Source organism: Pelophylax lessonae (assembly GCF_965119305.1).
Source record: "Pelophylax lessonae genome assembly, chromosome: 2".
Lineage (NCBI taxonomy): Eukaryota > Metazoa > Chordata > Amphibia > Anura > Ranidae > Pelophylax > Pelophylax lessonae.
In genome coordinates, this window is record NC_138769.1 from 240726160 (window position 1) to 240743516 (window position 17357).

Consider the following 17357-nt stretch of genomic DNA (forward strand, 5'->3'; position numbering starts at 1 on the left):
ATTGTAATAAAATTATGTGTTTGTTTCCTTTCTTCTGTGAGGGCTATGGTTTGCATCATAAAGTCCACATATCCGTTTCTTTTGTTTTGTGACTTACTAACTATTAATATTAGTGAAGTAATAGTTATCTAGGACAGGCATGGGTAAAATGTATTACCAATAATCAATTAACGTTCTGATTTATAATTTCACTAACATAATTACACAATGATTTTGTTGGAGTTGTATAGTTTTTATTTAACGAGGACAGGTATCAAGGCAAACACTTTTTGTTCTTTACCTGTTTGATAGCTTCCACCAAAGTTACAGTTTTTCCAGTACCTGGTGGTCCAAAAATGAGATAGGGTGCTGGTCTGGATTTGCCACTTACAATCTGCTCAACAGCTGTGTATTGCTCTGGATTAGATTCAAGAGTCCGGTCATACAAACTAGATAAGAAAAAGTACATACATACAGTATAAGCAGACACAGGTATATTCACTGAAAAGCCATACAATACTTATCCTGAAATCAGGGAGTGAATATTAGTGATAGAAAATTAGCAAGCCCAGCATTCAGACATAACTGAAGTCACGTGCAACAAGGCCTACTGGTAAAATTGCTAGCTACCACTAGGGATGGGCGAACGGTTCAGCCCGAGCATGAGTTCGGGCTGAACAATGGCTGTTCACCTGTTCGATGAACACCCAAATTATACTTCAGTGCGTTACTACCCATTTAATGCAGTATATTTCAGTGCGTTATGTGCCATTTAACGCAGTATGTTTCAGTGTGTTACTGCATGCTAACGCAGTATATTTCAGTGGGTTACTGCACGTTTAACGCAGCATATTTCTATGCATCACTGCATGTTTAACGCAGTAAATTTCTGTGGGTTACTGCATGTTTAATACAGTATATTTCTGCACATTACTGCACATTTAATGCAGTATGTTGCAGTGCATCAGTGCAGTTTTACAGCAGTATATTGTAGTGTGTCTGTGTTTTGAGTACTCAGGTTAAAGTGCATCCGCATACACATTTCCACATCTTTATTACATTTTGTTAATAAGCACCCCCCCCCCTCATGTCTGGGAGGCCAACAAGGAGTGGCAGACGTTCCCATGACACTGTGAGGGGGCCAGCAGCGTATGTGTCCACAGGAAAAGGTTGACGTGATTTATCCACAGGCAGGGCATCATTTCCTCTGTTTAGCGATGTTGCTCGTGCTATCCAGACACAGCATGCAGAGGAGGTGGTGTGCCATAGCCACAGCATCAGGCATGGAGGAGTAAGCTTAGTTATTTGAATACAGTGTCAGCCACTTGCTCTTTGACAATGCACTGCTATTACTTGATTTAGATGTTGGTTCTGAGGTTGAAGGTAGGAACATGAGCCTACAGGGAGGGGAGAACACTGGTACACAAATTGGCAGTCATGTTCCCCCAGCCACAGCGTATTGCCAAGTTGTCTTCAGTGACCAATTTTACACCTGTTACTTCTATCCAAAGTCTGTGGAAAAGACACCAGAAGTTATCATTGTGGCCTCATCATACAGACTGGCTCCCCAAGACCTTGTTTACAAAATAAAGAAAGCTTGGGGAAAAATGGGAATTTTGACTTACTGTAAAATCCATTCCTCTGATATTTATTCACGGACACAGCTCCTGATATTCTTAACCATTGGGTTATACTGCCCCCTACAGGAGTAGGACACTAAGCATAAAAAAGTCTGGCTTTGCCCATGGGCAGTCCCAGGGGGTATACCCCTCTCTCTGCTATAGGCACTCAGTTTAATTACAAGCAGTGTCAGGAAAATTACAAGTCCACAGAGGGGTGGGTGCTGTGTCCGTCAAAACGAACATCAGAGAAATGGATTTTACAGTAAGTCAAAAATCCCATTTTCTCTTTCGTTCATTGACAGACACAGTTCCTGATATTCTTAACCATTGGGATGTCCCAAAGCAGTGTAAAACATGGGGGATGGGAACCACAAAAAAATCCCCCAGGCTAAACAGTAGCCAAACAGGCAACAGAAGCTCAACCAAAACAACCGAAACTCGACAAGTCCTCTTAATCAGCAGCCCGCAAAATCTTGCGGCCAAAAGCAGCATCCGCAGATGCCAACACATCCACTTTATTGAACTTTGTGAAAGTGTGCAATAACGACCAGGTGGCCGCCTTGCAAAACTGCGTCACTGCTGCCTGATGATGGAAAGCCCAGGAGGCACTCAGTGCCCTAGTAGAGTGCGCCTTGACAGGGAAAGGAGGAACCTGACCCCTGATGGAATAGGCCTGAATCACCATCTGTCTGATCCATCTGGAAATGGTTGCAGAAGAAGTGACCCTTTACGAGGTCCATTTATGAGCACAAATAGAGAGCCTGACTTCCTGAAAGAATGAAAGAAACAATGAACTATGGGAGCGTTCACCAGCACCCTTGCAGTTCATTGAGACCATTGCGGCTGATGGTACTTGTGGATCCTTCATTTATAGAACTCAGTTTCTAAATTGTGACTGCAGGTGCGGGGAGAAGATCCCATGCCCACTGTCTCAGTGGGAGTTCAGTGGGGGGGGGGGGGAGTAGGCAGGAGCTGGAACATGTAACATGTTCTACCCTAAATACAGGTGGAACATGTAACATGTTCCAAAGGTGAATTTTATTTTTTTCTAGTTTGCATATTCCCTTTCACAATACCACCAGAAAAATGTCAAGCTTCCTGTAAATTATTACCTGCCTGGAAGTGTGTGTTCTATGCATTAAGGTGAAAAACCTTCTGTGCTGCAGCTCCCTCCAGACCCTCCCTTTTTCTTACCTGATGTGATCCAGCGGTGTGCACGAGCGCAGTGGCTGCAGCTGCTTTCACTCTTCTCATTGGACAGATTGATAGCAGCAGGAGCCATTTGCTCCCACTCCTGTCAAACAAAAGCTGTGACACCGAGGGCGGGGGCTGTCAATGGACGCAGCAGCGGGACTCAGGAGCGAGCCCGCACAGGTGCCCCCATGGAAAGCATCTTTCTGTGGGGGCACCCGATGAAGAGGAGGGGCCTGGAGTGACGGCGGGGGACCGCAGAATTGTTTTGCACAGAGCAGGTAAATATAGGCATGTGTGTTTAATTTTTTTTTTTAAACAAACGTTTACAATTACTTTAAGGGTCCATTCACACCTGGGCGTTTTTGAGTGTTTTTCAGCTCCAAAAACGCTCAAAAAAAAATGTTCCAAAACGCCCAACAAGTAAAACCCCATTCATTTAAATGGCCCCTGTTCACATCTGAGCGTTTTGCAAAACGCCTGTAGCTGAAAAAAGTACATGAGCTTCTTTTTGGGCTGATTACCAGTGTTTTTGATAGATGTCAATGCCTGCCTCCAAAAACGCCTGAAAAAAAAACGCCTGAAAATCGTGTTAAAATCACGGTAAAACGCTACGCTCAAGTGTGAATGCAGCCTAAACTTGCAGAATGCAATACAGATAATTTAGTTCTCTATGTGAGAGATTAAAGCCCAAGTTTAATAAAAAAAATTAAAAAAAATCAGCCCTGAAGCAGAAGATTTCAGCAGCGGGAGGGAATCGGGGGAAGGAAAGCAGGACAAGAGACACACACGATACATAGAAAGATACATAATGTGTCTTTTGCCATTTTTTGTTTTTTTTTAATTTTGACAAAAATTTGGCTTTATGTAAATATAAATGGGCATGAGGAACACACAGTGTTCACACACAAAAGGGTGGGACTTTGTATGAGGTGTGGCCAGTTCACACATAATGCTATAAGGGTATTGCATATACTTTTGCTGGTAAGCATAAAGGCATAAGGTCAGCATTATGTGTTTGTTGACATGTTTAATAGCAGTTAGCATAGGTACAATGGATACAATCAGTCAAGGGGGGCATAAACAGTATACAAATGGATATTATGATAAAACCATAGTAGATTATAAAATGAATAAACCAACAGACAAAAAATATATGGTAATGAATACAACATAATAATTGGATGCATGCTAAAATAAATATAGATATATATGGCTTCTTAGACTCGACGCGTTTCGTGAAGAAAGTTTCACTTCATCAAGAGCAGGCACCATTGGATTCTAAAAAATAGAACATTAAAGACATGGCATCCAATAAGGGGATGTATTAAAAATAATGTAAGGAAGATGACTCACAATAAAGTAATGATTATCACTGAGGCTGCCACACCTCATACAAAGTCCCACCCTTTTGTGTGTGAACACTGTGTGTTCCTCATGTCCATTTATGTTTATAACAGGGATGGAGACTCTATTGCACGAGTCTCATATAAAGTCCCATTTCCCTCGGTCTTTCCTCTTTTTTCAAGTCCCCTTTTCCTCCCAGTTTTTCCTTGTACCCAATTTATTATATACTTTACGTAAATATGTTCTTTTGGACTCTCCTTGGCACAGGAGACTGTCAGATAAATGGGGCTTAGTGATAGGGGTGAGACTATTTTCTAGAAAGGGATTTTACTTCAGATACTAAAAACATAGACAGCAATATTTTAAAAGTTTCCACGGTCTACACACCTTTTTTCTCTCCACAGAGTTAAAAAAAAACACAAGAATGCAAAGAAATGTGCGCAAATGTATTGGTATATTAAAAAGGAAAGGACGAAAAGCTGCAGTCACAGTAATGTGTTTAGTAAGCTTGTAAACTTTACCTTAGCCTCCCTATGTCAACAATGCATTTCTTGTTTGAGTATGTGGGGAATAGGGCATCTTTCAACATTTTCTCTTTTGCCAGGTCAACGGCTCTGTGCTGAACCATCAATGGCAACCGATTGAAGGTAAATGTAATATCAAAGAGCATTCCACTTATAAATTTGTTCAAAAGCCTAAAGGGAAAAAATAAATAAAAATACAATGTTCATAAGCAATTTAACATGCATGTTTCCGGGACAAATTACATCACAAAAGAGAATAAAATGTTTACAAGCTGTTCCATATTAACATATTGTAGCTGGGCGCCCACCAGCTTGGGAAATTCCCTGCTGCCTCCCCTGCCAGGGAGGAGCTGTGTGTGAGGAGTGTCAGGCTGTGTGAATTAATGCCAACTCTTCTCCTCACTACCACTGTGTTGTTGGATGTTGGAGCAGCTCTGTGAGAATCCCCCCCCCCCCCCACTTGACACCCACAGTAACCGAGGGAGAGGAATGCAGCCAGTCACTCGCGCAGGTAGAGAACAACAAGTAAAATAAATATATATATATATATATATATATATATATATGGTGAGTAAAAGCCGCTGGCAATACCACAACAGAACAAGTTGTGTAAAAACATATAAAACATGAATTGCCGAGCTAAATCAACAATGGTGAAACAGTGAAAAAATATGACAACATTCCATATAGTGCTCAAAAAAAAAGACATGGATGGTGATAGGCAAAAGGAAAGAAAGTCACTTAAAGGATGTCCAATATGTGAATATTCGAAAAGTAAAGATTCTGTGCAAAACTGCACTGTAGACCCCTCATGGAATTTTAGTGCCGGTTCACACTGTTCCGACTTGTCAGGCGACTTGGTCGCCTGACAAGTAGCGGACCGTGCTGTGCAATTGGAACCATTCTAATAGGAAAAACTCAAGTCGCTCCGACTTAGAAAAAGGTTCCTGCACTACTTCGGGGCGACATCGGAGAGACTTGCATTGACTTCCATTATGTGAAGTTGTTGCAAGCCGCGCCGAAGTCGCGGTGCACGGGCGACGGCATAACTCGCCCGAAGTCGTGTCGCCCTAGTGTGAACCGACACTTAAAGACAGACCAAAATCATAATAAACATATTTTTATTGTATTTAGATTGTTAAATAGAACATATAAACATTACAGCAATATACAAAGATATACAAAATTAGTACAAATAAAACAACTGAGTACCCATTACAGCATAAGGGCACGGTAAACACAAGGCCACCCGTATTGAACCATCGGACTAGAGACAATGAATTCTTGAGTGGACACCTGACATGTTTTGGACTAATATAGTAAAGTCCTTCTTCAGAGGTGTTACAATGGGTTCTACTATTTTCTAGAATATAAATGTATTGTATTAGTAATATAATGCTGCATGGAGCTGATGGTCGATGGTCTTGCTAACAAGTGTTGTCTCTACACAAGACAGGTATGCTTCTGGGACATAGACTATATTCCTTTTTGCACTTTGTATTTCATGGATACCATGTGGGGATTCTTCTTACCTCTTAATTAATTTCATTCAGTAAAATGCTTGCTTATAGAAATGCTTGCTTATAGCAATGAAATTCATTGCTAAAGGCAAACAATGTGCAAAAAAAAAATACTGATCACTTCCTTACTATGGTAACATTATATTGCTCTGGTCAAAGTGTGTTAAAAAAAAAATCATAAAAGAATTGAAAAAAAAATTGTTTTCCCTGTGCTGTCACCAGTATCACCTGATCACCACCAGTTATAGGATGACACTGTAATGCACTGGTGACAGTATGTAAAAGAAAAATGTTATTATTATTATTTTTTTTTCAATTCCTCATTTTCAAAATAATTCTGACAAAAATTACAACTTCATAAAACTCGCCATGCCTCTTACTAAATACCTTGAGCTGTCTACTTTCCAAAAAGGGGTACTTTGGGGATATCTGTACTGTCCTGACATTTTTTGGGCCTTAAGAAATGAGATAGGCCATCAGTACATCAGGATTGATCATATTCAAGATATATAAAATAGTTTGCAGACTACATAACCTTTCTACAGACTAAATAATATACCGTACATTGATTTTGAGTATTTTCACCAAAGAAATGTAGCAGAATACATTTTGGCTTAAATATATAAAGAAAGGGTATTTATTTACCAAATTGTATAACAGAAACAAGAAAAACCCAGTGGCGATTAAATACCACCAAAAGAAAGTTCTATTTGTGCGAACAAAATGATAACAAATTAGTTTGGGTACAGTGTTACATGGCCTTGCAATTGTCATTCAAAGTGTGACAGCACTGAAAGCTAACAATTGGCCTAGGTATGAAGGGGGTGCCCAGTATTGAAATGGATGAAAAACAAAACATAAAAATATCTATATCCAGGTTTCATTTAGATCAGTGCCTGGATTAGTATTTGGGTCAAGGTCAGGGGCAAAGGTCAGAGTCAGTTCTTATACAGTGGGGATCGAAAGTTTGGGCACCCCAGGTAGAAATTTGTATTAATGTGCATAAAGAAGCCAAGGAAAGATGGACAGATCTCGAAAAGGCATCAAATTACAGATTAGACATTCTTATAATATGTCAACAAAAGTTAGATTTTATTTCCATCATTGACACTTTCAAAATTACAGAAAACAAAAAAATGGTGTCTGCAAAAGTTTGGGCACCCTGCAGAATTTATAGCATGCACTGCCCCCTTTGCAAGGCTGAGACCTGCCAGTGTCATGGATTGTTCTCAATCATCGTCTGGGAAGACCAAGTGATGTCAATCTCAAAGGTTTTAAATGCCCAGACTCATGTGACCTTGCCCAAACAAATAGGGCACCATGGGATCTTCTAAGCAGTCGTCTAGAAAACTGAAACTGAAAATAGTTGACGCTCACAAAGCTGGAGAAAGCTATAAGAAGATAGCAAAGCGTTTTCAGATGTCAATATCCTCTGTTCGGAATGTAATTAAGAAATGGCAGTCATCCGGAACAGTGGAAGTTAAAGCAAGATCTGGAAGACTAAGAAAAATATCAGACAGAACAGCTTGCAGAATTGTGAGAAAAACAATTCAAAACCCACGTTTGACTGCACGATCCCTCCAGAAAGATCTGGCAGACAATGGAGTTGTGGTACACTATTCCACTATAAAGAGATACTTGTACAAATATGGTCTTCATGGAAGAGTCATCAGAAGAAAACCTCTTCTACGTCCTCACCACAAAAATCAGCGTTTGAACTTTGCAAATTAACATATAGACAAGCCTGATGCATTTTGGAAACAAGTTCTGTGAACCGATGAGGTTAAAATTGAACTTTTTGGCCGGAATGAGCAAAGGTACGTTTGGAGAAGAAGGGGCACAGAATTTAATGAAAAGAACCTCTGTCCACCTGTTAAGCATGGGGGTGGATCAATCATGCTTTGGGGTTGTATTGCAGCCAGTGGCACAGGGAACATCTCACGAGTAGAAGGAAAAATGGATTCAATAAAATTTCAGCAAATTTTGGATGGTAACTTGATGCCATCTGTGAAAAAGCTGAAGTTAAAGAGAGAATGGCTTCTACAAATGGATAATGATCCTAAACACACCTCGAAATCCACTGGGGATTACATCAAGAGGCGTAAACTGTAGGTTTTGCCATAGCCTTCACAATCTCCTGACCTCAACATAATTGAAAATCTATGGATAGACCTTAAAAGAGCAGTGCATGACAGACAGCCCAGAAATCTCAAAGAACTGGAAGACTTTTGTAAGGAAGAATGGGCAAAGATACCTCAAACAAGAATTGAAAGACTCTTGGCTGGCTACAAAAAGCATTTACAAGCTGTGATACTTGCCAAAGGGGGCAGTACCAGATATTAACTCTGCAGGGTGCCCAAACTTTTGCAGATGCCATTTTTTTGTTTTCTGTTATTTTGAAAGTGTAAATGATGGAAATAAAATCTAACTTTTGTTGACATATTATAAGAATGTCTAATCTGTAATTTGATGCCTTTTGGAGATTTTTCCATCTTTCCTTGGCTTCTTTATGCACATTAATACACATTTTTACCTGGGGTGCCCAAACTTTCGATCCCCACTGTAATTTATTTTTTTTACGTTTTTTTTTTTTTTTTTTTTAGTATTAGTGTCAGTATGTTTTAGGAAAAAAAAGGAAAAATGGGCACCTTTGCTTGTGGGCTGTACTACAGGTACAAATAACAACATACACATACGTGGTATCAATGCGATCATCAGAAGCAGAAGAATTTAATAAGGTTTGGTCTTTGGTGGAAAGTTATGGTATTAGCCAGATATATACAGCTCAATTAAAAAAAATATTTTGTTTTTTTTTCTATTTTGGGCCAGTTTGCCATTAATAAAAAAAAAATCAGGATATCGAATGGTAACATTTACAACCAAAAGAAAGCCAAATATGTCCTGAAAATAACAGGTATAATCCACCTGGATGCACAAAGCAGTTGTGGTGATATACACAGTTTTATTAACACATGTCAAAGTTGCAAAATTGTGCTTAGGCATTTATATTTGTTTTACCCTTAGGCACAAAGAGGTTAATCAGAATGCTTCATGCATATCAAAAGTTGCCAGTTCTATAATTTGTCATTCAATTATTTACTGTGCATAGTTCTTCTCCATTAATGAAAATTTGTTTCAGGAAGTTATAAAGACTGTCATGGTTTGCCTTGATATCGGTCTTGTGACCAGGTTAAATGTTTTTTTTTTTTAAATTTCTGCACAAATTATTTTTGTGTTTTTCTAATTAGAAAAGATGTTCCGGGAATAGCTAACTGTTATAGAGATTTGTGTTGTGTTTTTCTTAGATGAGAGTAAAATTATATTTTTACCCTGAGAAACCAAATCATTTAAATAACATGAGTGTGCTGGAAATGATGGAATGTATTTTTAAGATTATATATAGTAAATATGAAGAATTGACTTTTTAATTTTTTTTTTTACATGGGAGAAAAAAACAAACAAAAAAAAAAAAAACATGGTCAGATAGAGCAGGGGTACACAAACTTTTTAGTATGAGGGCCACATGATATATTTTACACTTGCGGGACAAAAAAAACCTGTTTAATACATGAATAGAATTTAATGAATGAAAAAGTTATGTTTTTTTTTTTTTAATCAAATTTTAAATAACTACTTTATTTATCCAGGTGAATTTTTTTTTTTTAAGACAAATTGTGCTTTCTTTCGGTGGTTAATTGTATATATGTGTTACTGTGTCGCTCTGGGGTTAAAACTCACATACACAATTTTATAGCACATCACCGAGACTCATCCCTTATCCATTACGCATTACGAAATTTCAGACAAGCGTAACATCAAAGAAGAACAACTGAAACCACAAAAAGACAGAGAGGGCGCACAGACCTAGTGCATTATTCTAAAACCATTGCTTTGATAACGTAATAATGTAAGATTCTGGTACCTCTAGTACCCTTATTTACTACTTTCTTTTCAATGCGTCCCACCTTTCCCTTTAGGTGGTACGCACATACCTTTAAGAGCGATGAGGTCACTGCTGAGCGCCGCAGAGCGGCTATTTCAACCGCCGGCGGTCTCACTCACATCGTTCGTTCAACCTGCTTGGCTGTCCACATGCTTGCTAGTGTGTCTCGCTGTCGGAACCTCCAGTTGCTTTCCTTTGCCTTGAACAGACCGGAACCTCGCTCCTGATCCCTGTATCTCGCTACCGGATCACTCCTCATTACCGGACCCCGCTACTAACCTACTCTCTAGTGATAAGTACCCCGCAGGGGAAACCTCCATAAAACCTACTTACACTATATCTATTGCTCACTAAAGACTGTCACTCTCTATGCAATACTAAACCTATCATCTGCACTGTTATTTAGATTGCTAGCTCTTGAGCCTACTAACATCTATCCTTGCACTGGGTTAGTCTCTCCTGTATGTCATCTGCTATCCTACCACCTACTACCATACATAATTGCTAACCTATCTGCATCCTACCTGTTACCATCTATACTCTCCTGAACATTTCTCTCGAGTGCTTGCCATCTACTGTCACTGTTCATACCTGTCTCTTTAGCACATCACCACTATACTGCTATATACATCTATCACTCCAGGAACATCTTATTGAGTGTGTATATTTGTATGCTGAATCAGGCAGGCCACAGTGATGAGTCTTGGGAGTTGGAATTGGTATTTCAACACATCTCTACATGACTACTGAGTGGAGATTTCTGCAGCTGCAAATCCATCTTGTTACAAAAACGCAGGAGCGTTACAAATAAATGGTAAGTATTATACTCACAAGATGACAAATGTAACAAGCGCATCACATAGTACAGCGTAATTAAGTGCACATTGCATCATATTATGTGGTAGGAGAAGGTGAAGATCCAATAGGCTAACACGTTTCGAGAACTAGCCAATGTGGCTGTTGTCTGCACCTAGTGGTTTTGGGCCCTCTCTGTCTTTTTGTGGTTTCAGTTGTTCTAGACTTTCCCAGTCTTAAGAGGGCAGCAAGACAAAGTGCATCTATACAAGCCAGGACTGAGATATAGCCTATGTATATTGTATGGGCCAACTCCCAAGCGCAGGAAGTTTTTTGTGCTTGTGTGGATCACAGAAGAAGAGTCTGCTGTGTTACACACACTAACATATTTAAAAATGCATACATCTGTAGCCCGTAGCAGACTACCATTATCTGACACTGCAGACTTACTTTCTGCTCTCAGACTGTCTCTATGAACCCCTAGTGTTGGTCTCAGATTTCATGCATCATACTCCTGAGACTGGAAGAAAGGCATTGTGGGAACTGTAGTCTTCTACAAGGATATTATTGCACTGCTGAACTGTTTAAGAACTGTACTTCCCAGCAAGTCATGGGCTCCAGGAGAGAATTGTGGGGGAGACTATAAAGGGATCTGCTGAACAGCCTCATGCTCTCTTGCTTCCCAGGAACCATTGTGTGTGCATCAGTCTAATGCAGAGGGAGCAGACTGCGGCCTACTGCACACCACCCAGCTGTCTGCAGACTCAGCCCAGGCAGGACGAATGACCATCGCTGCATCGTGGACATCCTTGCAGTATCGCTGATCGAGTGGAATCAGTGGGACTCACTAAGACAGCACAGTGCAGCCATCTCAGTGTCTCAAAGTGTGGAGAGTTGCCGCTGCCTGCTCTTCCAGGAGTCATAAGAAGGACAACAGGATAGGTGAGAGAGCACCTGCTCAGAGTCCAGTTACCTGTTGCTACAGTTTCTCTTAGACACTGAATACAGACACTCTACATCTGGATCAGTTAGTGGATCATTGATAATCAGGACCAGCTATTCTGCATTGCCTGTTTCACACTGAGCTACACTGGGGAATAATTTGTTCTTTGAGCTCCAACTACTGGTGAAGATCTTAGCAAGGCCTTGTAAATTGAACATTGCTATATCTTAAAGGGGACACGTTACTGGTATCTAGATTACCTCATCTCTCATTAGGATACAGGTATTATAGACAGGCCCAGTGTTCCCCTTTAGTTAAAGCTTTTCTTATAGCAATGCATAGCTTTCTGAGAGATTCATTCACTTACTGCAAGATACTGTGTATATTTGGTGTATTTACTTGTTATTATAATTGGGTATTCACTGTTTTTTAGTGTCATTTCAACTGAGCCCTGGCTGTATATCCAGGGCCTAGTTGCTTAATACTCTTTTCAAGTCTCTTCCTTGAGTAAAGTTGAACTAAGGAATTAAAATATGTTTGCATTGTGTCAGTTAAAGGTATACACAACATGTTTGAGCCTAGAGTGTCAGGAGGGCTGGACGGTTCACAGGGTCACAGCGGCACAGAAGAACATACAATTACCAGCAACCCTCAAAGGGGCAGTACTACACATTATTGCATAATTCACATGCATTTTAAAATGTTTTTGAAAATTGTAGTGCACGGTTTTCTGTTTTCATGCATTTTTGCATGTGTATTTAGAAAGCATACAATAAAAAAGTTCAAAAACATGTAAAAATGTATGTGAAGAACTCTATTAACTGCACATGATGATGCATGCTTTTTTAATGCAAAGTTTTGAATGCCAACAAAATGTAATTAGTTATTCAGTATTAGAGCACAAAAAGAAAAATACTTACTGAGGGGAAAATCCAAGTCTGACTCTCTCTAATTCAACACCATGCACATAACCTTTATAAGAATTTTTTCCAGGTGTCTCTGACTCTTCAGACAAACTCACAAAAAGGTGGTCTCCCTTTAATACTGAAGGTCTACTTTCAGCTACACCAGGGACCTGTGGCAGGGAGAAAACACACACACACTGGCATTATAACCCTTTCAAGCTCATATGAGCCATTCAAACATAACAAATATTCATCACACTCTAGTTATGCTGGATGACTAAAAGAGGAACGCAGAGAGAAATTTACAATTTCTGCTGTCACTGGAGGAGGAAATGTTGACTATACTACAGTTTGACAGACTACTCTACAGAGAGAAATATGGAGGATGTTATTGTGAACGTCTTCCGAAAATGCTAGCTGCCTGGTTGTTGAGTTCAACAATGACAGCCTACTTAAGCTAACCATAGATGGATCGAAATTCAGCCTGTTCAGCGGGGACCGGCCGAATTTTGATCCAACGAGGGCCATTCCAGCTCGAGGATAGTTGATCTTACAAGAATGTTGAAAATGTATCATTCAAACAGAACCTGCAGTCAATCCGTGTTTTCTGACAGTGGGGGAGTCCCCACTGTTGGAATACAAAACCACACTGTGAACGATTCCTTCATCCACTTCATTTGTGTGGATGGGGGAATCTGTTCATATTTGTTTTGTTTTTTTTTTCTATCAGCCCTTCAGTGGATCTAAAAAAACAAAAAAAAAAAAAAAAAAAAAAAAAAAAAAACAATCTGCATATGGCCATCCTATGTTCCAGCCAGAAAATGCCTGCCAGCCAGTATTCTATTATAAATAAAAAGCAGGTACCAGTAAGCTGTACCTCTAATAAATCAACTGAAGCCCAACTTCAAAGTCTCGGTTATGATCTTTCAGGATAAATTACTTCAAAGTGCTTTGAAATATCTAGATCAGTGAGGGCTAGTTAACCCCTTCGTGCCTAAAGGTAAAAACAAATCTTAACGCCTGAACCAAGCTTTGCAACTTAGGCATGTGTTCGTAAAACTACATCTCTTAACCATCATAAGTAGGAGACCCAGATCTGTTGATGACATCTCAATCTGGGAGCGCTCTGTGGAGCACACTTGCAGCACAAAAGCCAAGCACATATATGTGGTCCCTCAGAAGGTGGCCCACCTCTGTGCCGGATATATGTGTGAGCTTGGCATACACAGGTCTAGGTACAAAAGACACTTTAAATTTTTTCTTTTTGTAGGTTTAACCTGAAATTTTACTGGCCTTTAACAAAACATACAGTACCTAAGAGGCAGCCATGGTAAAAGCATAACAATAATTGGATACTGGATCTCTCCAGTTATCTAAAATATAATACAATTACTTCAAGAATTAGGAGGTGCCTGTCTGTTGGATGCCGTTCCATTTTCTGTTTTTTCTGGTCATATTTTCGGATATCAATCTTCATTTGTTCCTCTTCAAGGTGCAGTAGCATGTGAAACTTCTCACTATACCTGTTGAAGTCTATAATGGATGTCAGCAGGTTGCTGAAATAGGAATGCAAGGTAATCAGGCATGTTAAAACAGTGAAGCGAGTTAAGACATTTGAGACCTAAAGAAGATCCTATCAACAGATCGTATATGCTAATTTTAACAAGGCGTTGCTAAAACTTTAACTGTATTTGATATTCAGTGATGTATTTTTTAATAACTGCAGAGTTAAAAGGTGCTAGAAAGTCAGATTCTTAATTGTATAGCACTGTATTTTTGAAATTACTACAATTAAATAATTTAGCTGAAAGGAAGCAGCCCACAGCTTTAATTTCCTGGGGTTACAGTCACTTCAAAGTCTTTATAATTCAGTGAGGGCATAAAATGGCAACTAAGAGGAAAAGCAGTAGATACTGTACACAAGAGAATAAAATATCAAAGAGAGAAACAACACTGGGGAGTATAGCAGAAATAAAAGTTGTGCATGAGCAATGAGGGTAGAAAGCCGATTGTGTGCAGGAACACTCCAGCACTGCTGAAAGGAAACAAGAAGTGTCCTTCTACAAAGGAGAGCTGAGAGGGTGAGGCAACACTAAGGAGAACAGACCGGAAGATGAGCATTTTAAAGTGGTTCTTCAGTCAGTTCAGAATAAAAAGTCAGCAGCTTCAAAAATTGTAGCTGTGACTTCCTTTAAACAGAAACGTACCAGTCACTGGATCCTGCGCTGTCCTCACCCAGAATGTTTTTTTACCGGTCTTTGGGTCTCCGATGCAGGCATGTTAACTGTGGGCAGCCAGCTAATGACTCCTTGCACCTTCACAGCTGGCTGCCCACTGCACATGCGGGAGCCAAATGAGTAAATGATCCCAGAGCCTTTGGAGACCTGTGACTTGCTCCAGATGGCTGCGGGCAGGGAGAGATGGAGAAATGGAGAAGAATTGTTAAAACTAATTACAACCCCCACCCCCCTCCAAAAAAAAAAAAAATTACAAATATAGCAGAGATTTGGGGGGGGGGGGGGCTGGGGGGAAAGAGCGGAACTTCCCCATTTGGAGTGAAGCTCTACTTTAAGATATCCAAAAATATTCTTTGTAAGTTTCTAAGTTTCTTTGAAGTACTGTACTAGCTTCTAGCACCATTAAATTATTGCTAATTATTTTAGAATACTGATGTAGAGGTGATGTAGATGTAGGGTGCAGACTTGGAGCAAGATCAATACGTTCCAACGCGTTCTCTGCATTTGACTAAGGAGACTGTCTTTTATACAAATAAAGTCTCTTGTTATTAGCTTTATTAGGACACCAGCTTATAAAATCCATTACAAAGATATAAACCAGGTAAAAAATTATTGAACCTTTTATTAAAACAGTCCTAGAAAGGGAGCAGAAAAGAGCTGACTGCAGACGACTGTGTGTGCATTCAGTGTTCATTACTACTTTGACAAATGCCTTTACATAGAGGCTAGTAGTTAAATGACAAAATGTCAGGAGGATGACCTAGTGTATAGTTCTTGTTTTACCGGTATTAGTTGTCCTTCATTGTTCCTATGAGCAGAAAAAAAATGGCACAAAGCAAGGTCCATAAACACATGGATGAGCGAGTTTGGAGTGGAGGACCTTGATTGGCCTACACCTCAACCAGATAGAACACCTTTGGGATGAATTAGAGCAGAGACTGCGAGCCAGGCCTTCTCGTCCACATCAGTGCCTGACCTCACAAATGAGCTTCTGGAAGAATGGTCAAACATTCCCATAGACACTCCTAAACCTTGTGGACAGCCTTCCTAGATGAGCAGAAGCTGTTATAGCTGCAAAGGGTAAACCCACTCAATTTTGAACCCTACAGACTGAAACTGGGAAGCCATTAAAATTCATGTGCGTGTATAGGCACTAGGCAGGCGTCCAAATACTTTTGGTAATATGGTGTATATATACAGTATCCCACAAAAGTGAGTACACCCCTCACATTTTTGTAAATATTTTATTATATCTTTTCATGTGACAACACTGAAGAAATTACACTATGCTACAAGTAGTGAATGTACAGCTTGTATACCAGCGTAAATTTGCTGTCCTCTAAAAATAATTTAACACACAGCAATTAATGTCTAAACCACTGGCAACAAAAGTTAGTACACCCCTGGGTGGAATTATCCGAATTGAGACCAATTCGCGATTTTCCCTCCCCGATGTCGTGTGACTCATTACAAGGTCTCAGGTGTGAACGGGTAGCAGGTGTGTTAAATTTGGTGTCATCGCTCTCAGTCTCTCAGACTGGTAACTGGAAGTTCAACATGGCATCTCATGACAAAGAACTCTCTGAGGATCCGAAAAATAGAATTGTTGCTCTACATAAAGATGGCCTAGGCTATAAAAAGATTTCCAAGACCCTGAAACTGAGCTGCAGCATGGTGGCCAAAATCGTACAGCGGTTTACCAGGACAGGTTCCACTCAGAACAGGCCTTGCTATGGTCGACCAAAGCAGTTGAGTGCACATGCTCAGCATCAAATCCAGAGGTTGTCTTTGGGAAAACGGCGTATGAGTTCTGCCAGCATTGCTGCAGAGGTTGAAGGGGTGGGGGTCAGCCTGCTCAGACCATAAGCCGCACACTGCATCAAATTGCTCTGCATGGCTGTCGTCCCAGAAGGAAGCCTCTTCCAAAGATGATGCACAAGAAAGCCCGCAACCGTTTTGCTGAAGACAAGCTGACTAAGGGAACCCTGAATGCCAACATGTACTGTGACATACTGAAGCAGAGCATGATCCCCTCCCTTCGGAGACTGGGCCGCAGGGCAAAATTCCAACATGATAACGACCCCAAACACACCTCCAAGATGACCACTGCCTTGCTAAAGAAGCTGAGGGTAAAGGTGGTGGACTGGCCAAGCATGTCTCCAGACCTAAACCCTATTGAGTATCTGTCGGGCATCCTCAAACAGAAGGTGGAGGAGCGCAAGGTCGCTAACATCCACCAGCTCCGTGATGTCGTCATAAAGGAGTGGAAAAGGACTTCAGTGGCAACCTGTGAAGTTCAGGGGAACTCCATGCCCAAGAGGGTTAAGGCAGTGCTGGAAAATAAAGGTGGC

The 17357-nt window shown here is 40.3% G+C and overlaps 1 protein-coding gene across 1 annotated transcript in view; it reads right to left on the reverse strand.

The window, feature by feature from the left end:
* The window catches only part of LOC309548044 (putative helicase MOV-10), a gene marked incomplete at its 3' end in the record, with an annotated part of 200022 nt that overhangs the window by 60658 nt on the left and 122007 nt on the right, over positions 1 to 17357 (reverse strand). The window contains exons 7-10 of the mRNA XM_082248014.1: positions 14163 to 14325; positions 12785 to 12939; positions 4661 to 4834; positions 281 to 428 (exon numbers count right to left, since the gene is read on the reverse strand). Coding sequence (XP_082104140.1) covers positions 281 to 428; positions 4661 to 4834; positions 12785 to 12939; positions 14163 to 14325 — 640 coding nt within the window. The remainder of the gene's footprint in view (positions 1 to 280; positions 429 to 4660; positions 4835 to 12784; positions 12940 to 14162; positions 14326 to 17357) is intronic.